Source organism: Trichechus manatus, unplaced genomic scaffold, assembly GCF_000243295.1.
Source record: "Trichechus manatus latirostris isolate Lorelei unplaced genomic scaffold, TriManLat1.0 scaffold00151, whole genome shotgun sequence".
Taxonomy (NCBI): domain Eukaryota; kingdom Metazoa; phylum Chordata; class Mammalia; order Sirenia; family Trichechidae; genus Trichechus; species Trichechus manatus.
In genome coordinates, this window is record NW_004444087.1 from 5,575,496 (window position 1) to 5,602,164 (window position 26,669).

At 38.2% G+C, this 26,669-nt stretch overlaps 1 protein-coding gene across 1 annotated transcript in view; it reads right to left on the minus strand.

Annotated features, from left to right (window-relative positions):
- Positions 1 to 1,119: 1,119 nt before the first annotated feature.
- The window catches only part of YWHAG (tyrosine 3-monooxygenase/tryptophan 5-monooxygenase activation protein gamma), a 29,216-nt gene continuing 3,666 nt past the window's right edge, over positions 1,120 to 26,669 (minus strand). The window contains exon 2 of the mRNA XM_004385941.1: positions 1,120 to 4,597. Within this exon, the coding sequence (XP_004385998.1) occupies positions 3,941 to 4,597 (657 nt within the window). The 3' untranslated portion in view covers positions 1,120 to 3,940. The remainder of the gene's footprint in view (positions 4,598 to 26,669) is intronic.

A 26,669-nucleotide genomic window follows, 5' to 3' on the forward strand; every position in this document is an offset into this window, starting at 1 on the left:
GTGGCGTGACCTCAGCCACATCAGTCACTTCTATTTCCACATGTGTACTTGCAGTGCCAGTGGCACTCCCAGAGTGGCTGAGTGGTAATGAGCTAACTTAGGGGAATTCATTCAGTAGAAGGCAAAAAAACTACTCACACAAGGGTTTTTTATTCCTGAAATGTGAAATTAGAATTTCTCAAAAAAAAAAAAAAAAAAAACCTCCCAAAAGCTGTCTTCTTCCACTTGGTGAACCAAGGCTCCCTCCCGTTTTCCAGAAGCATGCACAAGTGGATGGAGTAAAACCTTACCCTCCCTCACCTCTCCTTAGACAAATCCCTCTTTACAGTTAGGGCAGAACACCCCCCACACCCAGGGATGTGAGTCACTTTGTGGTTCACATTCTGGAAACTGCCTTCACCAAGAGCAGGCCTTCTGAAGGCCATGAGACCACTTCAGAAGGACTAAACACCCAAGACAATTTTTAAGAGTGTTTTTAAGCACAAAGAACCACCTCATCCAAGACTTAAAGGGATCACCAACAATACTGGGCACCTAATAAACGTATGGAGCCCTGGTGGCACAGTGGTTAAGAGCTTGGCTGCTAACCAAAATGTCAGCAGTTCAAATCCACCAGGCGCTCCTTGGAAACTCTATGGGGGCAGTTCTACTGTCCTATAGGGTCCCTATGAGTTGGAATTGACTCAATGGCAACAGGTTTGGTTTTTTTGGTTAATAAACATATACTGAACCAGGGACATGACCCAGTTCTCATTTAAACCTATACCTCCAAAGCTCAGAAGAGTCCAGTAATTTGTCAGAGGGTCAAAAGGAGTCGTGATTCAAACTCAGGTCTGTGCTTTTGATAAGTTGTACCCTTAGAAAGGGTCTCAGGGATCTAGCTGAATATGCTCACTTTATAAGAGAAAAACGAAGGCCTAAAAGGTGCAATGATTTTTTAAGATCAGTAAACCCAGGTCTAATTTCCATATACAGGTGCTTTTCAATATATACCGTCTTGCCCCTTTTTCCTCAATTCAACCTCAGTCCTTGGGTGGGGGAGGAGGATAGAACGCCCATGTCTAATCACACCTTCAAAAGCAAAGAAAAAAATTAAACTCATTGAATAAAACTAAGTAGCACTGACATCAGATCTGTAAGTTTATTTGCTCAATGTATGACAGCTACATAATGACTCACATTCATGATATTCCATCACTGAGGAAAACTGCTAAGAATGGTCCGTGTGTGAAATAATTCCTTAGAGAAACACGGAGTTGGAAAAATAATCACTGATTAGACCTTAAAAATAGTTCACTGCATAACATGACAAAAAGCACAAAGGCTCATTCAGAGAACATATTCGTTGTTCTCCTACACTGTAATAGTTATAATTTCACCATGACAAACACCAGACATTAAGATTAAGCTAACACTGGTGTTTCTTTTGCTTCTTCCCCCCTTTTTAAAAAACAAAATATATAACTGCATGTCACTATAGCAACATCCAAAACAGATCAATTTGTTACGATCACTATTTGGTAGAGCAAACTTTACCCCCAAAAAGAAAAATTAAATTAAAAAAAAAAAAAAAAAAAAAACTTTAAAAAATTTGAAGACTTAATTTTTTGTCATAGGAATACATAACACCTACAGTATAAGTTAATAAATTTCAAGCTACTGTATAGAAATACAACACTAGCATGCACAATATTGTATCAATAGAGTAATGGAGGAGTAATCATTTCACTGGAGAGACAGTATCATAGGCAAGTGCATTTCTTTAAGACTAAAGAAAAGAAACCATTCAAGCTGCTTAAATATCAAGTCACCCATCCCCTCTTCTTTTTTAGCCCTCAGGTATGATTTTATCTTGCATAATTCTAAAAAGCAGCCAGAGCCAAAGCTTAAATTTAAGGAAAAAAAAAAAAATAGGTTTTGTAATTCCAGTAAATCATTTCCAAATGCTACGAGGAAGGACACAACACTGCTCACTGGGCATGGAGATAAATCAGAGAAAGCCCCACCCGCCCCCCACACCCCATCTTTTCTCATCCATAGCATGTACTTCAGGCTTCTGTAATGGCACAAAAGCAGCAAAGCTTCCTTCCACTAGATCTTCTGGAGGGGTTCAGTTAAGTGGGACTTTCACTCTGGCACGTGGAGGGGCCTTCTAGAAAAGTCATGCTGGGTAAACTGTGCAATGTTACAGAGTACATTTATTCCACGGTCATCTTCATTCTTCTATCTTTACCGTCACCTGGATCCTGTTAACCATATCCATTTCCTAATTATAAGCTCAATTTTAGTATCAGCAAAAGCCTCTGTCAGTTTTTCCTCAATTATTATCAAACCTCTCCTTGCCTAAACAAACACACAAAGCAAGTTTGGTGTCATTACCCACCTTGAGAGTTCACAATGTTACTCATTTTATAAAAGCAAACAAACAAACAAACAAAAAAACTGAATACACATGCACCAGGTCATGTTTACAGATAGATAAACACAGATTTATCCAAAATGAGCACAAGGGACCTACAGCTAACTGAAAACAAATTTGTGGAAATACCAATGTAGCTTCCTTCAATTCCAAATATGCACTGATTGCACAACAGAAGTGAATCTCCAACTTCTATGCTTTCTTTAAAAGAAAAAAAATATAGAAAAAGTTTTCGTCAAATAGGAGTACATATTTATTAGCTTGTAATGATTTTAATTTATCTTCCTACAACAATTACTTGGGGAGAGAGTGTTTTCAAGGGAGGAAAAACTGACACACTTACAAGGCTCCCTAAATTTGACAGAATGTCTATGAATATAGCTCTTCCTTTTGGATTTTTCTACCAGTAAGCTTCTAGCACCTGAATTTTCACACACTGCACCACAAACATCCTCAAAATGACCACCCAGCTTCTACAACCCAACAGCTTCGACACCAACTGCATAAGGTACAGTGGGAAAGAATCAAGTGAAAAGTGAAATGGCAGTGCAATCCCTGAGGAAGGAGCTGTATGGCATCTGAATAATCAGAATATTCTTTGAAAATACCAACACAATAAATGACATACAGACCTGAATTTTCTCTATTTTTGTGGTGTTTAACATTTCTATTAAAGTGATTAATAATTTTCGTGGTGGATTTAAGTTAAGAGGAAAGAAGGACAAAAATCCCACAGCCACCTGCCAAGCACCTGTTAGCCAAAACCTAAAGTAGCTTTGATTCTCCTCAGGCAAGCCTTTTGGCCTAGGAGACAGATAACAGCAAAATCAACCTGGATAAGGCTGATAAAGATGTAAAGCCAAAATAACTAGCAAAGAAAAATACACAATCAATGGCTTGATGTTACATATGGCTGTAATGTAGAAATACTGTAAACTGCAATTTAGTGTTAATACTGTCAACTAATCGGACTTCAGAAAACTGGCAAGGCCTAAACCACAAGGAATGATATACCTTATGTTCTAAGTCTGTCAGCTTGGGATTTAAACTATTCCGTGTTTGGTAGAGTATACCCTGAAAAAAATGCACAGCTAAAACAGATGAGATAGAAAGTACCCAAAACTTAAGACAAGAGCATATGTACATAAAAATCCTTACTGGAACCACAGAACTTATTGAATGAGGGCCATTCCATTTAAGTTTTCTTTTCATCTTAAAACCCTAATATCTAGCAATAAGTTAAATTAAAGACAGACAGCTCCACTTGCATTAATCTACAGAACAGTCCATATGCCAGTGTGAGGCTGCTATTCCAATACCAGCACAGCTAGCCTGACTTTCCACTAGTGGTATTTTGGCAAAAATGTCAAAGAGGCGATCAAAGACAGGATAGGTCGTGGGTTTCCTCCCTAGGAAGGTCATTCCTCCCTTTTCCCTCCCCTACCCGACCCCCAACTCATGGGAAAAAAATAAAGACTGCAGTAGTAGCATCAGCGTGCGCTGCCAGTCCACCTGGGGGCCTTAATTGTTGCCTTCTCCACCATCGTCGTCTTGCTGATCGCTTGTCCAGAGCGTTAGGTTGTCACGGAGGAGCTGCATGATGAGAGTGGAGTCCTTGTAGGAGTCCTCATTGAGAGTGTCGAGCTCAGCAATGGCGTCATCAAAAGCGGTCTTGGCCAAGTGGCAAGCTTGCTCTGGGGCATTCTGGATCTCATAGTAGAAAACGGAGTAATTAAGAGCCAGGCCTAATCTAATGGGGTGAGTAGGCTGCATGTGCTCCTTGCTGATTTCATGGGCTTCACTATAGGCCTTCTCAGATGACTCCACGACAGTCGCCCTTTTCTCTCCTGTGGCTACTTCAGCCAGGTAGCGATAGTAGTCCCCTTTCATCTTCAGGTAAAACACTTTACTCTCATACTGGGTCTCACTGCAATTCTTGATCAGGTAGTTATCCAGCAGGCTCAGCACATCCTGACACACCGCTTCCAACTCCTTCTCTATTTTTTCACGGTAAGCACGAACCATCTCTATCTTCTTCTCATTACCATCTGCAGATGTCTTCTGTTCAATGCTACTAATGACCCTCCAGGAAGAACGGCGTGCCCCAACTACATTCTTGTAAGCCACAGAGAGGAGGTTTCTTTCTTCATTGGACAGCGGCTCATTCAGCTCTGTCACCTGTTAGGAAGATAGAATAGACCATGGTTATGGTACAGATGACGTCCACTGGGCCAAAAATATCTTTAATGCCGATAAAACACAAACAGATCTACCAGTCAATGAAAGTGATTAACGGATAGAAAGAGAAGTTATGCTGTGTGGGCGTATGGGAAGAGGGCAAAGGTGGAATGAGCAACACAGAAGGTGAAAAAGGTTCTGGATCTCTGCTTCTCCAGAAAAGGACATATGCTTATCACGTACCTGTTCTATAAAAGAACTATCAAGTCTGCGTCTTAGATTTGAATCTGATTTGCAGCAAGGCAACAGTTCTCTCAGGTAACACTGTATACCATATCAATCCCCGGGGGTTTTAGTATATCTGGCAATATTTTAGGAAGACAGACTACCTTCTTCCTAGTCTTGCCCTGTCTATTAAATTCCAGTCCCACCCCTTTTGGGTGATAATATATTAACCTTCAAGTGGACTTTTGAGAAACAAGGAGGTTTTTCTGCTCATGTGTTAAAACCATATGAATTATAATGCTCAGAGAGATAGTGAAAATTGGAGGCATGAGTCTGAGTCTGACCACTGAGATATATTAGCAACTTGAGGAGCACGTATTTGTTGCAGTGTCTGAGTGAACACAAATAGCAATATCAAAGAATGGAGAGATAGGCAAAGTACTTCTGAGCTGAGGTGACCAACAGCAATTAGTGCTTCTTTCAATGTGGGCATCTCTAAAAGGTTTGTCTCCACTATCCCAAAGACTAATCATTGTTGACGAAATGAAAGCAACAAAACACCAATGTTTGTATTTTTATGACTATCAAACAACTGTCTATAAGAAAGAAATTAAGTCACTAACACTACATTTAAATTATATTACCTGATTTCTTTGATATAGAGCCATATACCATTAAGTGTCTTAGAACCGTTAAGAAATAGAATATTTTACATGAAGGATTGGGCTCTTACTTTTCTTTTATTCCGATTCTGAGGTCACAAAGGGCCAAAATACTACTTCCCTTCATACCCATGGAAACCCTGGCGGCATAGTGGTTAAGAGCTACGGCTGCTAACCAAAAGGTCGGCAGTTCAAATCCACCAGGAGCTCCTTGGAAACTCTACGGGGGCAGTTCTACTCTGTCCTATAGGGTTGCTATGAGTCGGAATTGACTAGATGGCAACGGGGGTTTTTTTTTTTTGGTTTCATATCCATAGTCACCTTCTATAACACAATTAAAATACCCACAAGTCTAGTTCAGCAACAATTATTTGTATCCTACTTTATGGTTCACAATCACAAAATTAACCCATTTGCTCTTCACAATAGGGCAACTGTCAAATTGGCATGCTACTCCAAAACAGCAAAATTTAGACCATTATTTGTCTGGTGAAATGCAGCTATCATATCTAAACCAGTATATACTATGTCAGTAGCAAAGTCACAACATTGGGAATCCCAGAACACTCACTACTTTATAGGTCTTAAAAGAAAACTAGCTACTCCCCAGCTTCATCCTCTTATCATGTACCTCTGGCTTCAAGTTAACTGCAAAACACTAGGCTCTTCCACACTTCCCTCTGTCTATGCTTTTGCCTCTGCCTAGAATATCTCCCACCTTGCTCCTGCCTTGGCAACTTTCAAGAGCCAAGTTAATACTCACGTCCTCTATGAAAAATCTTCTCTTCCCCTACTCTCCTCCTTCCACCCCCAGTTAAACTGGTTGTCCTCCAAGTCCTCACTGTTCCCTGTGTAGACCTACCACAACATCTACATAATATTATTTATAGATGTGGAGGATAGGGGGATATAATCCAAAAAAGATATACCAAACTTTTTTTTTGGGGGGGGGGGCAAAGGGCAGGCGTTGGGACAGCAAGGGACTTTTTTCTATGTATGAATCATTTACCTTCAGTATGTATTTCCACTTTTGTAAATAAGGAGGAAAATATGCTTAGTGAAAACTGGCTGTAGTAATTAAATATTACCCACTAAAAGATAATTAAATTAAAAACTAAAGCCAAATTATACTTATTACAGTTTATTATTATAATTATTCTTTGACTAGACCATGCCTTTGCTTACTAATTATCATAATAGCCAGCAAATGATATACACTCAAAAAGTATTTTGTTAACTGATTAGAAGTTTTGAAAGAAATGTTAACATTTTACCATACATTACTGATTCTCCATTATAATGCTGGAGAACACAACAGTACTTTTACCAGACATCGCCTAAGTGAAATGGACCGCAGAGTTGAAGAAAAGGGTTTTGGTAATATTGGAATTCAGAGACGGAAACCAACAGAGAGGCTCTTTGCTCCACAGCCCCTTTTCTCCATCCCTCAACCCTCCTGTGGAAATCACTTCTCCTGAGTAAGGAGGCCTATCATCGGCATATCCAATTCTTTTTTACATTCTAGACCTTGGAGTTACTATTGGTTGCCCCTCAGACTACTGTCACTTCTGCTGAGCTGTGATGTACAAATAACCTAGACCTGGGTTTGAATGTCCCAGTTCTACCATTTGCCTGCTAAGTGACCCTGGGCAAGCCATTTCATTTCTGTGGGTCTTTTATTATCTATAAAACAGAAATTTCTGCCTGCTTCATAAGGTTATCATAAAGGTGTATCAGACAAATGAGTAAGTGCTATTGACACAGTAAAGTGCTACAGGAATGTGAGCAATTACTTTTGAGAATATCTTGAATAATTTTCTTTCATTCAATTTCACCAGAGGAGGCCTTTAAATTTCTTATGTAACAATCTCCTCTACCATTCTGTCAGTACCACCACTTGTCTGTCAGTCTGTCGTACTTTGGTGGCTTGTGTGTTGCTGTGATGCTGGAAGCTGTACTACTGGTATTTCAAATACCAGCAGGGTTACCCATGGGGGACAGATTCAGTGGAGCTTCCAGACTAAAACAGACTAAGGAGGAGGACCTGGCGATCTATTTCTAAAAAAACTGGCCAGTGAAAAACCTCATGAATAGAAGCAGAACATCATACATAACCATCTCCTAGCTTATCTTCCCGTATGGAGTATTTCTTCTCCATTTCATCCTGTTCTCTAGTCTAAGCTGAAACTTCCTTACCTACCTCACCTCACTTCCTTTCCATTAAGGTTAGTATTACTGTAGCTCAAAAGAGAAAAAAAAAACCTTGCCAGACTCTCTAGGACTCTAGCCTATATTCATGGAATGTGCAGTCCCTGAAGACTTGCCCACAGGCCTTAGTGCAACCTGAGAAGCCAGAGTGCCTAAGGCAATGGAGATCAAGTTTTGGCCTTTCCCCTAAATCATGCTGGGCTTATTTCAAGAGCCAGCAACTATTTAAAGCTCAAATTACCTCATCAGTACGCTATACTGCTAGGTCTCCTGCTGCGCAAATGAAGCTCAGCTGGACAGCCCAAAGGTAGCAATTTGTGCTTATGTAAAGTTTGTCTAGTTGCCTCAGACAAACTGGAACATGAGATTATGAAATGCCAGTATCACCTTTAGATACAGTAACTCAACCACATTTGCAACATACCCTGATGTTCTCTGCCAATTTGCCACAACTAAGTTAGAAGGCAAAAACCTTTAGTTCTAAAAAGTCCACTGAAAGTAAGGTTTCTCTAAAAACCTCAAATAACAATTTTAAATCCTTTAGATCAAAATGACTTGTATGAGAATGAATCTGTGATTTACATTAAAACGGAACAGATTTAATCAAGAAAAGCTTTAATCAAGATAGCACTGAATGTGGGAAGAAGCGAGATATGTATCATTTGAGAAGGGAGGGTAATATGTTTCAAAACAATCACTGAATTGTGTCTAAGAACACAACACTTGTAAGTGTGGCCCCCAAAATTTACTGTGTTGGAAAATGTAGAAGATTCAAGTTTTGCTTAAAAAGAGAATTAAGGTTTCTCACTTTTTCTCAACTCCTACGAAACTAGTTCAAGTTCAAATGTCTTTTAGTAAATTAAAGATGTTAAAGATAGAGAGCTATGAGAAGAAGAGCTTAGAAAATCTGTATTATCATCACCAACAGTTTTGGAAAGAATTCTCCAATTTCTAGCTGCTAGGAAATCAGGTATTAATTAGTGTCAGCTGTTCTCCCTTAAGAGCTGATGAGGAGCACCCTTGAGATTCTTGGAAAGCTACTTAGGTGACTTTCTGACCTGAAGTCTTGGAGCAGTAGGTCATTCACAATTTCCTCAATTTCTCTATCAACAACCCTAAATTGTAATGACTGCAACTTCTTAAATAAAACTTGAATTAATCTGAAGTTATTCCTATCTTGCAAAATCTTGTGTAAAGGTTACAAAATAATAGTTATGGTGGTAGACACACACAAGACCCATTGATTGCTATATATGAACACCCTACACTAAAAACAGAAGATGACAAGGTATAAAACATACATCAGTGTCCGTATAATGTACCCAGTATCTATATACGACCCAAGGAATGGAATAAACCACTGCAAATGAACGTGACATGGTTCTGCCTGACATAAGCAATCATGTTCTGAAGATGTCCTATGTCCTACTGAATAATTTAAATATTTGAGAATAATCTGAAGTTATGTCTTGCATATCTTGAGAAAAATGCCTTAAACTCTAATCATATTCTATTCAGGAAAGAATTAATAAAGCCTGAGATTGCCTTCCTTAGAAAGGCCTGCTTGCAAGGGAGGCCCTTGGCTAGCATCCGTGAATTTGAATCTTGAGAGGCTTCCCATCATTCCCTGATACAAATGACTAGCTGTGCCTAAACTGTGCAGTGTGGTTTATGTTAAACACCTGCTGTACTTCTGGGAGTCTGAAATTTTGGTATGTGTTAGGTTGAGAGTGCATGGGTGACCAGCCCTCAATAAAAACCTTGCCTGCTGAGTCTATAATGGGCTTTCCTGGTAGACAAAATTTCACACACGACATGTGACAACACTGTCACATCTTACTGGTGGAAGCGTAAGTACATCCTGTGTGAGCCTACTGGAAGACGACCCTTGAAGAAGCTTGCACGTGGTTTCCCCCAGACTTCACCCCATGCATCTTTTCCCTTTGCTGATTTTGCCTTGTGTACTTTTACTGTAATAAACCACAGCCATGAGCACGACTATTTGCTAAGTCCTGTGAGTCCTCCTAGCGAATCAATGAATCAGGGGGAATAGTCTTGGGGACCCGACACATAGTCATTGTAGAATCACAATACAACATGTCACATAAGGTCTGATGATAAGGAAAAATATATACTTAACAGCCACTATTCATCAAATAATTCAACAAGCATTCACTGAATACGTACCACACTGTGCTGAAGACAAAAATTAATGAGATATCCCCAAGGTGCTCAGTCAATGAGAAGGACAATCTTATTTGCTTTACAATATCATTCACAGATGTATTCTTAAGGAAGCAAAATTCTGCCTAGAAAACTTTGGGAGGGTTTTAATTAGGAAGCAACAAATTTAGCTGGTTTTTAAAAAACCAGCAGCTAATGAAGTACTAATACATGTCACAACATGGACGAACCTTAAAATATTAACCTAAAGTGAAAGAAACCACACACAGAGGGATACATATTGTGTGATTCCATTTATATAAAATACCCAAAAGTAGTAAATCCACAGAGACAGAATGCAGACTGGCAGTTGCCAAGGGCTGGGGGAGGGGGCAATGGCGAACAACTGCTTAGTCGGTATAGGGTTTCATTTTGGGGTGATGAAAATATTTCGGAGCTAGATAAGAGGTGGTGGTTGCACAATACAGTGAATGTACTAAATGCCACTGAATTGTACACTTTGAAATGATTCATTTTGTCATGTCAATTTCACCTCAATTAAAAAAAAAAGGCCAAAAAAAAAAAAAAAAAAAAAAAAAAACCCAGCAGTAATCACTTGTATAAAAATTGTGCAGAAGGGAAACATTCCAGGAAGAGGAACATCCTAGAAAGGTCTCATAAAACATCCATAGCACGCTGAGGGTCAAGCGCAAAGTCTCAAGAGATGAGAGCGGAGCTGGGCAATAATCTGGTTTTGCCTGACAGCAACCAAGTCTGATGGTCTTTTCACAACTACCCCAACAAGGTGAACGTTATACTCACTCCACGGGCATGACTCAGATAAATAAGATGACTTTTCCCAAAGTCATACCATTAACAAACAGCAGAGCAGGACAATAAACTTGAGCCTTCTGGCTTCAAATCCTATGCTCTTTCTCCCATGCCAAGAGTCTCTGATGACATAGAAATATCAACATTCAGATACCCATATGCTATTTTCCTTTCAGTTTATGATCAATTATAAGACAAGAGAAAGTATTCTTTCCTTACCTAATCTAGTCATCTTTTCAAATCTTCCTTTGGGGAACAATTAAGATGACTAAAAGTCCATAGCAAATAAACAGAAAACTCAGCTGGTGTTAAGAACAAAGCTATACAAAATGGAGAGACTTGAGTCTGATATCTGTAAAGAGTAGATATGATATACCTTAAAAGTATTTTGACAAAATATACTGAGACCCTTAAAGATGTTCACATTCTTTGACTCTTAATTCTACTTCTACAAAAGTAATCTATGAAAATAATCAGAGACAAGTTCTGAGAATTATGTAAAGACATTCACTTAAAAGTATAATGCTGAAAATTCAGAAACCACCTTAACATGGTTTTAAAAAAAGGAACATCTGTGAACAGCATCTTATGTAACCATTAGTTTATTTACGAAGAATTTTTATAATATGGTAAAATCTTTACACTAAATTTGATTAGCTATGTCAAAAATGGTATTAATGGTAATGGACACAGAATGAGGGATTTCACTGCGGATGTCAGACAGATATTGGCTGAAAGCACAGAATACCAGAAAGATGTTTACCTGTGTTTTATTAACTATGCAAAGGCATTCGACTGTGTGGATCACAACAAATTATGGATGTTCTGAGAAGAATGGGAATTCCAGAACACTTAACTGTGCTCATGTGGAACCCATACATAGACCAACAGGCAGTCATTTGAATAGAACAAGCGGATACTGCATGGTTTAAAATCTGGAAAGGTGTGTGTCGGGGTTGTATCCTTTCATCATACTTATTCAATCTGTATGCTGAGAAAAATAATCCAAGAAGGTGGACTATACGAAGAAGAATGCAGCATCAGGATTGGTGGAAGACTCATTAACAACCTGCAATATGCAGATGACACAACCTTGCTTGCTGAAACCAAAGAGGACTTGAAGCACTTACTGATGAAGATTAAAGACTACAACCTTTAGTATGGATTACACCTCAACATAAAGAAAACAAAAATCCTCACAACTGGACCAATAAGCAACATCATGATAAACGGAGAAAAGACTGAAGTTGTCACGGATTTCATTGTACTTGGATTCACAATCAATGTTCATGGAAACAGCAGTCAAGAAATCAAACGATGCATTGCATTGGGCAAATCTGTTGCAAAAGACCTCTTTAAAGTGATAAAAAGCAAAGATGTCCTTTGAAGACTAAGATGCACCTTACTCAAGCCATGGTATTTTCAATCACCTCATATGCATGTGAAAACTGGAAACAAATAAGGAAGACTGAAGAAAAACTGATGACTTTGAATTACAAGTTAGTGAAGAATACTGGATATACCACAGGCTGCCAGAAGAACAAGAAAAAATCTGTCTTGGAAAAAGAACAGCCAGAATGATCTTTAGAAGCGAGGATGGTGAGAAGATGGTGGGTACTTTGGACATAGCATCAGGAGGGACCAGTCCCTGAAGGAGGACTTCTTACTTGGTAGAGAGTCAGCGAAAAAGAGGAAGACCCTCAACAAGATGGAGTGACACAGTGGCTGCAACAATGGGCTCGAACACAGCAAGATCGGGCGGTGCTTTCTCTGTTGTACACAGGGCACCATGAGTCAGAACCGACTTGATGGCACATAACAACAACGTATCAAAAAGGTACATACAAATCATAAAGAAAAAAAAGACTAGAAAAAAAATACAAGTTTTTTTGTATTTTTGGAAGATAAAATTATAATTTTTTTCTGATAATAAAAGTATAAACAGCCAAATAAGCAGCATTTTAAAATAAATATTTAACCCCCGCCCAAAAAAACCCGTTGCTGTCAAGTCAATTTAGATTCACAGTGACCCTAGGGTCCATTAATAGGCAACAAGCAAAATTGTAGTACATCCATACAACAAAAGACTGCTGAGCTGAGGAGTAAAAAAGGCCTCATTGAACTCAAAAGACTGCAGCTGAAAAAAAAGAACAAGAATACTTGTGTAACAAACAGAAAAAAATAAGTATATTCATCATTCGCATTCCTTAACCATGGAAGGATATAGAAGAATCTTTATATTGTCTTGATTTTTTTAACAAAGTGAATATATTATTTACTAAAAATAAGCATTAAAAACACTTCGTTACATGTTCGTGTTCATTACCAAATACGCAGCAAATACACAAAATAAATTAAAACAATTCAAAATATCACCATCCCGGGCACACTTAACATTTACAGTATCTATCTATATGAATATATATTTTATTTATATTAAATATTTTATATATGCTCATAATAAATCCTACCATCTGGTGAAACACTATTAGCATATAGAAATAAACCATTAGCATTTTCCCCCATGTACTTGAAGAACATGATTTTTAACAACTGGATAATATTCCATTATACAGATGTATCGTAACTCCCTATTACTGGTCATTTTTAAAGTTTCCAAATCTTTATTTGAAATAGCATTGTTATGAAAACTTAACAGTGCACACATCTTTGCATCCCTAAAATAAATCAACCTAGGGAATTTTTTAAAATCTCATTTTCAAATCACAAATGATTTTAGTTTTTTTTCTTCTTTGTATTTCCCTGTCCCCGCCATATTTCCTACAAAGAATACAAGCTATTTTAATCGAGACAAAATGCAAAAAGCTGTACTTTGTTAATGGTATACTTACATTAGTGGAAGCTCACAATTAAGACATAGTACTGTAGTTAAAAAAGAGCCCCAGTGGTGCAATGGTTAAAAGCGCTCAGCTGCTAACAGAAAGGCTGGCCTTTCAAACCCACCAGCTGCTCTGTGGGAGAACACAGACACTAGGACTCCATGGCACACAGCAACAGCAACTGTAAAGTTCCGATGATATCCCATTGTGATGGGATTAGGGTTTAGGGTTTACATTAACTTTACCCAAAGAATTTGGTCTTTGTTCTTTTTCCAAAAGGATAATCTCTTTAAAAACCTTGGAATTGAAGTGTCTTAAGAACTTCAGACCACACCTAACAAACAGGTAATGTCAGTGAGGTGATGAGGTGACTACTGGGTGGAGGCTGGCCATGCCAGAAAGCCCCACTTCATGTCACCTTGTGATCACCTCGAGATATCGATCCACCTCAGGGGACAGGGACTGGAGTCTGCATTACATAATGAGATCCCCAATAAAAGCTCTGGACACTGAAGCTCCATGAACTTCCTTGCTTGGCAAAAATATCTGCTCTCAGGAAGGAGATGTGCCCTCTTTGGGAAAAGGAAGCTCCATGGTGGGAACACTCCCATACTTCGCTCTGTGCACCTCTTCTTTATGCTGATCCTGCTTTGTATCCTTTATAATAAAGCTGTATTGTTAAGTATAGCACTTTCTGTGAGCTGTTCTAGCAAATTATCGAACCCGAGGGAGTGGTGAAAGCCAGCAGGTCAGAAGGGAGAGCTGGGAACCCCTAAGCTACAACTGGTCTCCTGAGGGGATAGAGAGAGCCCCCAAATTTGTAGCCAGCAGGTTAGAAGTGAGGGTGTTGCGCAGACTCCCAAAACTTGCGGTTGGCATTTGAAATCTTGGGCCATCTTGGCAGTCTGACCTAGCTCCAGGTGGCTGGGGTCAGAGAAAGATGTGCTGCCTGGGCAGCTGGTGTCAGAATTGAAGTGAGAAAGTAGGGTTTTGCTTTATGTTGATTGTTATGTGGTAAACAGGCACTCTCATACATTGGTGGAAAGTGCAAATTGGTACAAACTGTATGGAAAGTAATTAAAAAATATGAAAAATACAAATGCTCAAAAACCGTTTGTCCCTGCAGTTCCATTTCTGGGAATTGATTCACTGTGTTATTTTTAACAGCTAAAGTCTGGAACAACCTAAATGACAATCGACGGGGGATTAGATTATGACACATCCAAACAATGGAATTCTGGAGAGCCAATTAAAAAATGATTTGTATATTCAAGGAGTCCTGATGGCACAATGGTTGAGTGCTCGGCTGCTAATCAAATGGTTGGTGGTTCAAACCTACCCAGCAGCCCCACAGAAGACCAACCTGCCAACCTGGTCCTGTAAAGATTACAACCTAGAAAACCCTACGGGGCAGTTCTATCATGATTTGACAGCACCTAACAACAACAAAATATTTGTATATTCACAGTATTTCTAGAAGGGTCTAAGAAGAGAGTAGCTGGGAGGCGGTCAAGGTTGAGAAAGCTGAATTTTGTACCTGTAACAAGCAGCACCTATTCAAGCAAACAAACCCTCCCCATAATTTACTCTGTTAATCAAACATACAATTAAAGTCTAAAATCAATTTTGAAAACCAAGATTATTCTGACGAGCCCAAAGCCAGTAGTTTTATATAAATAAGTTGATTAATGTATATAACTAGCTCATACCCACTCATGTTGGTTTGTGCTCATCATCTTACCTCCACACCAAGAATACCTTATTTTTAACTTGATTTTAGTTGTGTAAAAATTTTTCATATCTTCATAGACTATGGCTTTATACAGAATATGAAAGCTGTAGATTTCAGCCGTTTCACTGAATTATTAATCTAAATACTTTTCCAGTTTCTTCTCTATATACATAATTGTACATTTTCCAAGTATCACTTGTCCTTTCCAGTAGTTATACCTTTTACACTTGTATCTCATATTACTGCATGGACCAGGACAATGTTAATAATGCTGATAATGAGCATCTTTGTTTTTAATTTAATGAGAATATTCCCAGTATTTCTTAGATATTGACTCTTGGTTTAAAATATATATATTTATTTATCATGTTAAAACTACGGTTCAAAGCCAAAGAATGGAAGCCAGATCTATTGGTTCCAAATTCCATAAGCTTCCCACTCTATCTCTAGTTCTTAACCAAGCCAGGGGAAGTTTTTTTATACAATACTCTCCTGAGCAGCTCCACCACCTGAAGATTGCATGGTATCCATATTTATCTATTTCTCTAGGTTAAAAACTGCTGCACTGTTCCTCAAAATGTTGAGGTACCATGCTAACAGGTATAGGTTACCTTTTAGGGTGACGAAAATATTGTAAAATTCGTTGTGGTGATGGTTGTGTAACTCTGAACATATTGTACCCTTTAAATGGGTGCACTGTATAGTATGTGATTATATCTCAATAAAGCGGCTTTAAAAAATGCTGCACTACAGTTTATGTGGCACTTTCATATACACCAATGTGTTTATTTTTCTGATGGGGAAGGTCTCCTCCACCCAAAGAGAAGAGATCTACTATAAAACTAGCAATTGAATATCGGCTCATTTGTTCGAGGAGCTCAGAATCCCAAACACTTCATGCTTCATAATATGTGGCCTTACACAAAGAACTTAATACAACAGAGCTTACATTTAATCCTCTTTTTGTGACTTCAAATCAAACACCTTATGCAGCCTGATGTAGGTTAAAATTTCTCAATGTCCTCTCCAAAAATGTTGACAAGAGGGTTGGTTTCTTTGTTCACTGCGTGGGTGTGGTAAAGATAAAAAGGGATTAAGAAATTTAGACTCCCTAACGTGGCATTTTTCATTATGAAGCATTCAATCCCACCACTTTGGGGAAAAAGTCAAGGAGAAAAACATACTAACAAAACTTATTTTCCCTGAATAGCAAAAAATCTACACACACACCAAACCAGGGGTCCTTTCCCTCTTCCAAAACCCTGCTGAATGAAGATCTTCCACCATCCTCTACTTGCACACCTAATTCGGCCTAATTCCACCTTTAGAGATTATTAATGTTTCTTCATGTTAAGGCAAAGTTTATCTTCAAGCAGGTAAAGATAGTTCTCATATCCCTGGGTCTTCTCTAATTCTACTTAGTGTTTCTATGACCTGGTTCAACTCCTTCACCATCCTGGCTCCTTTTCTCAGGATATGCTTCATAAGACTTCAAACCTCACATACTGGCCTTCAGTGTTGTTTGCCAATCTTTTCACTCATCCCATTCTCCGCAACAGCTGCTTCAAATCTTTTCTGTTCTTCAAGTGTCAAGTCCACACCCACGTACCTAAGAGGAAGACTATACCTACTACCTAACAAAAATCAGACCAAACCCCCCTTTCAACTCTTTCACCTCAAAAATGCTCCCCCATCTTTGTCCATCTCCTCCTTGCCCCCCTTCAGAGGAAGTATTCCTATACTCCTTACTAAGGTTAATTCCACTACCTATAACTGTTGATCCCATCCCCTTTATAAAGATATTATGTCACTGCTCAAAATCTTACACTAATTTTCTGACTGTCTGAAAAATAAAAGTCCAAAATCTTCTATACAACATCCAGCGAATTTAGTTCCAATCTACATATCCCACTAAATCTCAACAGGGGCAATTTTGCCCCCTCCCCCAAGAAAACATTTGGCAATGATTGAAGACATTATTTTGACTGTTATGACTAGGAAGATGCTCCTGACATCCCGTGGGTAGAGGCCAGGGATAATGCCGAACAACCTACAATGCACAGGACAGCACTCTTCTCCCCCTAGTCCACTCCCAACAACAAAGAATAAGCTGGTCCAAAATATCAATAATACCAAAGAAGAGAAACCCTGCTCCAAGTTATCAATATCCAGGTCATAATACTCATACTCTTCCTTATATTATACACCTCTCTGCTTTCACCCATGCTATTCCTACCACCTAATATGCACCTCTAGAATCCATAAAGTATGTATCCTTCAAGACTCAATCCAAATACTACCCTTACTTCCTCCTGAAGCCTTCTAAAAAATTATCAGGCAGAATTACTCCTTACTTTGAGTATTAATAACTTTTAACTGGTACCTTTTATATTGCTTATTTCTGATGTCTTGTACTCTTTCTTCCAAAGACTAAAGTCCTTAAGAGCAGGTACATTTTACTCACCAGTATATCACCACAGTACCTTAACAGTCACTTCTGAATGTCTGTAGAGTGACATGAACCTATACATCATGTATCCAGTCCGGATGGTTTACAAAAGTGGCCCTAATAATTCCTCCCAACCTTGTATATATCCCCTCCCTTTTCAATATGATTTTGTAGCTTCTCCCATCAAGGGACAGAATGTATTTTCCACTCCTATAAGCTGAGCTTTGTCATGTGATTTTGGCTAATGGAACATCAGTAAGTATGAAGCAAGCAAAGGTTTGAAAAGTGCTTGTGCACTGGGGCTTGCCCTCCCTCGTTGCTGGGAACCTTCTATTGCCATATGAAGCCTGGGTTAACCTCCTAGGCATGAGAGACTATGTAGAGAGAGGCTTCAGTCCAACATGTGAGTAGGCCAGTGTAGCTCCTTCAGCCCCACTGGAGCTGGCCTAGACCAGAACTACTTAGCCAACCCATGTTAATTGTTCAAAATAGCAAGTATTTGTTTTGGGTGGTTTGATTCTAATAAGAACCTAATTAATGTTATGGATTGAATTGTGTCCCCCAAAAATGTGTGTGAAACTGGTTAGGCCATGATTCCTAGTATTGTGTAACTGTCTACCATTTTGTGATCTGATGTGATTATTTTACGTGTTGTAAATCTTAACGCTATGATGTTAAATGAGGCAGGATTAGAGATAGTTATGTTATGAGGCAGAACTCAATCTATAAGATTAGGTTGTGCCTTCAATCAATCTCTTTTGAGATATAAAAAGAAAAGCAAGCAGAGAGACATGGAGACCTCATACTACCAAGAAACAAGAGCCAAGAGAACAGCACGTCCCGGGGATCCCACTGGACCCGGGATCCCTGTGCTGAGAAGGTGCTCAACCGGGGAAGACTGATGACAAGGACTTTTCCCCAGAGCTGAAAAAGAAAGCCTTCCCCTGGAGGTGACACCCTGAATTTGGACTTCTAGCCTACTAGACTGTGAGACAATAAGCTTGTTTGTTGAAGCCATCCAATTGTAGTATTTCTGTCATAGCAGCACTAGATAGCCAAGACAACTAATATACTTGTTTTAACATTGTATTTTTCAGCTTCTAAAGATCAAATTCTAGTCAATTCCGATTGAGATCTGTTAAAACCCTATATATTTTTCTCCACAAGTACTATTGTTAAGCTCCATCAGCACCAAATGTAATGAACTGTGTAGCTGAATTTTAGGGCCAAAGTACAGAACTTTAAGCAAAAATAAGGACATTCCATTATTGCCCCAGTCGGATCTCACTGTTAACAATTAGGACATAATGTCAGAGCTGTGCAGCTTGCCTACCCCCTCACAGCAGCAAATCTCTTCATCAAATGTCTTGAAAAAAGAGACAGATAGTATACTATGTTTCTAGCACTCCTTGGCTGTTAGTCAAATAATCCTATTCTAAAAAGCAGTTAAATCTGAATTATAACAGATTCTTATACAAACCATATTAACTCCTTCAAAATAATCTCTTCCAGGTCTCTTCTTTGCTTCTACAATTTCTCCTGGAATCAATGTCAAGTTCACTTTCTATGGAATTATCTACCTGTGTGTAGACTTCTGGTTCTACTTCAATTATCCAAGGCTATTCTTGAAAATTAATTATGAACAAAAGCTGAGGTGATCTCATCAAAATTTTACTTGCTGCCAAACCACACCTTTACCAAAACCATTCTCCATTAAACCCCAACTGTTATAAATGCCAATAACTCCAGTCTTCACTCCCACTTAGTACATTTGCTGTTAAACCCTTATCCTTTTTCCCCCTAGTCCTTTCCCTTTAGGCTTTATTCCTTCCACCCAAGGTCCATCAATTCAATAATTTTTCTATATTAATGTCAATTTTCTTGTGCCTGTCCTTCTGCCACACCATCTCTAAAACACCCAAATGTTCAATCAATCCAACAGAAAGACACACACACTAACAAAAACTATAAAGTCAAGTCACTACAAATTAAGGTTTTCATTAACCTTAGCTGGGCCCTTAGCAGTCACTGCCTGGCAATCCTTGTAATATTCTGTTTACTCTTTACTTTGCCCCAAGCCACCTACCACCCCACCTCCACCAACCTGTCGCTCCCACACTGCTTACTACTGCCTCTTCAAAGGAAAGAGGGCCACTAGATAAGCCCATTGCATGGCCTTCACTTAATAAACACCTACACCTATCACTGCCTCACCCCTGCATTCAATAAGGAGCCCTGGTGGCACAGTGGTTAAGAGCTCAGCTGCTAACCAAAAGGTCAGTAGTTTGAATGCACCAGCTGCTCCTTGGAAACCCCACGGGGCAGTCCTACCCTGTCCTATAGGGTCAATGAGTCAGAATTGACTGGATGGCAACAGGTTTAGTTTTTTTTTGTTTTTGTAGTCAAAAAAGATGTGTTTCTCCCTCTCCACATATTTCCATTGGTTATTCTCTTTCCTATATTTTCTCTTCTCCTGCTCGTCATTAACACAGAATCCAAGTTCAGGTTTAAAATAAACAATGGCTTTTAATCCCATGGAAACCTTGGTGGTGTAGTGGTTAAGTGCTACAGCTGTTAACCAAAAGGTTGGCAGCTGAAATCTACCAGGTGCTCCTTGGAAACTCTACGGGGCAGTTCTACTGTCCTATAGGGTCGGAATCGACTTGATGGCAACGAGTTTTTTTTTTTTTTAATCCCATGGCTTCCTCTTGTTCTCTTCAAAATCAAGTTTCTTCAAATAAGTCTATCTTGTTACCATTTCTTCACCTTTCATTCTCTCCTCAATCCACAACCACTGTAACCACTCTACAAAGGGCATCAAGTGTCTTCCTACTTCACACATCCAACGTTCTTGTCTTCATCTTAAATTTTAATTCATAAAGGAGTCCAACACTACTGACTACCCCTTTCTTGACACTCTCCTCCCTTTTTCTTCATGTATTACCATCTACTCTTAATCTTTTCTTTCTTACTGTGCTTACTACTTAAGTGCTCACTATTCCCCAGGGTATCCCATTTTTACTTCAAGTCACATTTTCCCTCTGTGATCTTATTATGCATGGTTTCAACTATCAGACTCCCACTAGAATATCAGTTCTGTGAAGGCAGGGAACTTTATATTTCCAGTTTAGACCAGAGCCTAGACATTAGTGGGCCCTAAACAAATATTTGTTTAATCACTTCATGAACTAATAAAAGGTAACACTTTGAATGCTTACATTGGTGCCAGGCACTGTTTTAAGTGCTTTTCATGTATTTAACTTAGAGCCATGGCTTTTCTATTTATAATCTGCACTTAAATGCTTCCTCAAACTCAACATGACTATAACTGAATTCATCTCTTCCATCATTTTCCTTTGTCTTCTTTCAGGTTCTATCTCCAGCCATCAAATTCTCTCTCAAAATCTACCCCTTCCGTGACTAACATTATTAATGTCACTGGACTGTACATGTGAAGAATGTTGAAATGACAGATGTTTTGTTACATATACACTTACCACAATTAAAAAAAAAAAAAACTACTACCCTTCTTTCTCTGCCCTCATTGTCGTGTCTAGGTCTTCATCCCTTCAAGACTAGAGCCCTACAATACTCTACTAACGGATCTTTTTCTCCCTCTCCCTCACTGTCCTCCTATTCAATCTCCACACTGCTGCCAATGATCTTTCCAGATCAAAAATGGGATTATGACCCTCTTCTGCTTAACATCCTTCAATGACTCTCAACAGCTTAAGAAAAAAGGCAAACCACACAGCATCCTTCATGAACTGGCCCCTAATTACCGTTTTAGACTCATGTCCTTGCTATTCCCTCAAATGCACGCTACTGCAGCACCCACTAATGAATAAATGAATCATGTAACAGATTCTGCTCCTACATTCTGAAACTAAACATGCTATTCCTTCTACCTAGATATTTCTTCCTCCAACCTTTCCCTCTCCCCTCAAGCTGCCCCAAAAGACACTGCTCAGGCATCACTTCATCTAGGAAATCTTCCCTGATGCCCAGTGTGAATTAATCAAACCAGTCTTCCTGATCCCACAGCACTCTGAGCTTACCTCAATCTTTTGTCATTTATCACAATATTCTCTAGTTGTTTGCTTATCTGCAACTTTCCCAACCCCAAAAAACCCTGTGTTCCTTAAGTCTACTTTTGTTTCCTTATGACCAGGTGCCTAATATAGCAACTAGCACGTAAGAGCTGCTCAATATTTTTGTGTGGAATGAATGTTCCTACAAATGTCAAATAATTAATACCCCCATCCCTACGGTATCTTCCTATGTGATTTCTGGATCAGAATCAAGAACACATCATTTACTTCCCTACCTGCCTAGAAGGTCTACCAAAGGCTCAAATTAGCATCCCTTTTTTTTCCCCGTTGATCTTTACTCAAATCCTCCCCAAAACATGTTTCCAAACTCCCGTTTGTGAATTCCAGACAAGATCATATTTTTGGCATACAAAAAGGTTATACCTTCCTCCCAGGTTCTTTCCTTCTAGTGATATATACACCTCCATTCAGTCTGAGACATCCGTTCACCTCTTAGCAACACCTATAAAACTCCAATGGCAAAACTACAGAACTTACCTACTCATATTAAAAATCTCAAGTCCTCCTTTGTTATATATTTAAAATACACTGCACTCATGGAATCAAAGGATGTCTGCTAAGGGAAACCAGATTACACTTGTACTGAGTAATGTAACTTAGGACTGTCCTAAAGGAAATTTGTTCTGCATTTAAACCTAGACTATATATCACCCTCTCAAAACCAACTAAATGGAGAAAAATACTAAGTATATGACAGCATAAAGCATTTTCCATGCTTCTGCAAACAATGGAACATATACTAAAATTAATTAAAATACATTAATCAATTAATGAGACAACAGCTAAAAGATAACCAGTATCCATATATACCTTTACTCAGGATTCCTTTTTGAAAACTAAAAACCTCTTTAAAAGAAGAGCTTTAGATTTACAATAAAAACAATTTTAGTTCAAGCCTTAAGGCAAATTACTAAACATTTCCACCTGTAAAAGAGGAAGAATGGTACTTTATAAAAATGATTGTGAAACTCTAACCGAATGAGGAAGATACGTTAAAAAATGCTTCCTAAATGATACAACGTTAAATATATTGCAATGTTTCATCTAAGAATGTGTAACTTAAAAATCCCTGTCTTCCCCAAAAGATTTCAGTCAGTGCAAAAATCTGCAGAACAGACGTAAAAAATTCATACCTAAGAAAGTACCCTAAATTTTCCATTGTGGTCCAGATGCTTTAACTCATCAACATTTCAGAGTAATGTTATGCTGCGCTAGAGCTCAGAAAATAATGGTACTCAGTTAATTTTTACAACAGATAAATTGCTACACTAACATACTTCTGCTAATTACCAAATTTGTTCTTAAGTGTAAATCAAAACGGTCTTTAGTCACAACGTATTTTTAAAAAAAACGAGAAAACAGAAAAAGCTAACCAGCCAGATATGAACAGAGAAAAAAGCACGATGAAAACACAATAGACTACCATAAAGCCAAAACAGGAACTAGTTATAATTCATTCAGCAAATGTTTGAGAAATCTATGTGCCAGTTTTAAATAAATATTCATAGAAATATTTTATGCAAGTTTTAAAAAATTCAATCCATTATTATCACTGTTCAAAGTTTATCATATTGTTTTTCCTTCCCCGATAAATGGACCTAGTTCCAAAAATCTAAAGGACCTTTAAATGGTGACAAATAAAACAGCAGCAGATCCCTCTAAATTACTGACTACAATTTCACACTTCTGAGCTTAAATCTCTTAAATGTTATTTACAACATGCTGCTAAAAATTAGTACTCAATTTAAATCAGCAAATATATTACTATCTATAAACCATCAAGAGCCCTGGTGGCGTGGCGGTGAAGCACTCAGCGGCTAATCGAAATGTCAACAGCTCGAACCTACCAGCTGTTCTGCTGCAGAAAGATGTGGCAATCTGCTTCCGTAAAGATAACAACGTTGGAAACCCTATGGGGCCGTTCTAATCTGTCCTATAGGGTTGCTATGAGTCGGAATCTACTCGAGGGCTACAGGTTTGCTTTTTGGTTTTATAAACCATCACTGAAGGAGTTAAAATCTATCTAGACATGTTCTATTGCGATAATCACATCTTCATGTTATTCTTTTTTTTCATTTTATTTTTTTGTTGTTGAGTACACAGCAAAACATACATACACCAATTCAATAGTTTCTACATGTACAATTCAGCGACACATTACATTGAGTTGTGCAACCATTCTCATACTCCTTTTCTGAGTTGTTACTCCATTAACATAAACTCACTGCCCTCTAAGGATCCTATCTAATAGTTTGAGTTGCTGTTGTCAATCTGATTCCATACAGATAGTTCTTATAAAAGTGTAATAAAAACTCCACTCTATAATTATGGGAGGCTATTTTGTTGCCTTGCTAGGTTGTAAAGGCTATCATTACCTCATGGCCTTTGCTCTCATGATCATTTTTGGTATCTTTCCCAAATTTCATTTTAGGTATCGACTGTCCTTTTTTATTAACTGCCAAACCTTATCTCATCTTACAAGAGAAATCTCTGAAATTTTGATTTTACTAATTTATAAGTTTGTGGCAGAAAAACAGTTAAATGAAAAATAATCAACAAAAATTCCCAGAAGAAAGGATTAATTTTCGGATAAATGGTTGAATAATCAGTTTGGTCCCATGATTTTCTAGGAACAATTAAAATTTTAAATCTTAGAAGACCATTTGCATGAGGTTTTTTTTTTTTTGGGGGGGGGGGTCTTTTTAAAGAACTAGCGAAGTCTAAGCCAAAGCTGCCTGCAGCATTTCACTTGTAAGCATGTGTTCCACAGAAGACTTTTTTTTTTTTTAACCTGAGTTGAATACTGTTAATGTGCGATATGGCATTAATTCTGGTTGTGAATAGGTAAATAGAAAAGGGGGTGTTCTTACACAGAATTTTAACGTGACAAAAAAAGAAATTTCCAAATAAAACCACTGGTCTTATTCTCCAGAGATCCAAATCCAGACTTGATGAATAGGACCCAAGTGTAGAGTCAACTTTTTCTCTTTTAATAATTCTGTTACTAGAACAGGGTTGTCAGGAGCTAGGAGGATGACAGTGACAGCAATGGGCAGCTGAATATGCAATGACCGTAGCTCAAGAAGAATCCCTTACCCACCCTCCCCCACAAACTGTGTGAAGTGCAGTCGCAGTGGGATAGAGAAGTGAGAAATGGCTAAGAGGTAGCAAGAGGAAGGCTTTAAAGATGCAGGTCTGCTTTGAAGAAATACAGATTATTTAAATTTCTTTAGCTTTCTAAAAGGAATTATATGACACATGAGCTGCCATTACTGTATTTAAATAACCAAGATCCAAGAAAACAAAGTTGTTCATGGTACTAGTGGCTATAGACTTGTTTTGACACTGATAACTTTCTACTAGGTTGAAAATGACCCTACCCGGAAGAGCAAGAATTAACAGGATAGAAAAGAACTGTGGAAAAGGACCCATTGTGAGGCAAGAAAACTAGTGCGGACTAGTGAACAGGGAAATAGTTCCATTACGCTTCTTCTACAGGGTTTAGGGTTACTTTTGTTCCTTGCTTTTTTCATTTGACATTATTTCAAGGATATTTTCTTATGTCATTAGCATGCCTCTGTGGGTGTGTCATAATTTTTTTCCTATTTAGCATTTAGGCTATTTCAAAGTTTACATCTGCAAATAATATTGCTGTGAACATCTTTGTGACTAAAACTTCAAACACAGTTTATATTGTTACCTTAGGACACAGACTTAAAAATGGAACTGATGGAAGAATAAGAGTTTTTTTAAGGATCTCGAGACCATCACTAGTACTGGGAATTATCTCATAAAATTTTTTAAAAATTTGTTTGCATAAGTATTAATATACATATGGTTCAAAATTCAAAATGTACCTATTGCTCTTTTAAGATCAATAGTTGCTGTTGACCTCAGAGGGACAACAGCAACTCAGAAGATTAGAAAGGAACCTTGGGGGTAATGAGTTTGTTAATGGGGGAGAAACAACTCAGAAAAGGAGGGTTTTTTTTTTTGGTGTATGTTTTGCTGTGTATATTCTCAACAATTTTTTTTTTAAATGATCTTTCCCTTTGACTATTAAACACATAAACTGGTTCTTGCTTCTTTTCTTCCTCATCCCATGGAATTGGCAGGAATACAGAAATAATCAGATACCCTGCCAGATAAGAAGTTAGGGTTGGTGATATTGGAGGTGGGGAGGTAACTGTTACGCAATCTTATTCAGATCCTAACAGCCTCAGGAGCACTCTGGTAACCAAAATAATGTATTTATCATTGTATACTGGAGTCCCATTAGTTTAGAATGCCATGTCTGAGTAGCTCATCACTCTCAGTACTGCACAATGTTCACTAGGGGACTACTACCACACAGCAGGGAAAGAATTTATAATAAAGCCTTGGGGTTGAAAATGAGTCATAGTAAGAACACCAGCAAACTTCCATCATCTCGAAATAGTTACTGGTTTGCTCCAATTTCAGGTCAACTGTTATTTAATTGGGCTAGCATCATAAGGTTTATAAACTGACTTTTTAAATACAATGCAAATCTAGCTAAGTCCCTTTTTTCAATTTATGCTGGAAAGGTTCAGATGTTAGAAAACAAAGGCAGAGAGATAATCAATTACTGTTGGTGTGAACTGTTGGGAGCACTTCATTATTGGCACATTCCTGAATCGGGAATTGTGTTTTGAAATCCAGTCAGCTATAGTCCAGACAATCATCACTTAAAAAATATCATTTTCTCATGTTTTAGAACTAGGTAGAGGCGATGGGTGCCCAACATTGTACTAAATCCCACTAACTTGTACACTTTAAAATTTTATGTTATGTGGATTTTACTTCAATAAAAAAACATATATTATTTTCTC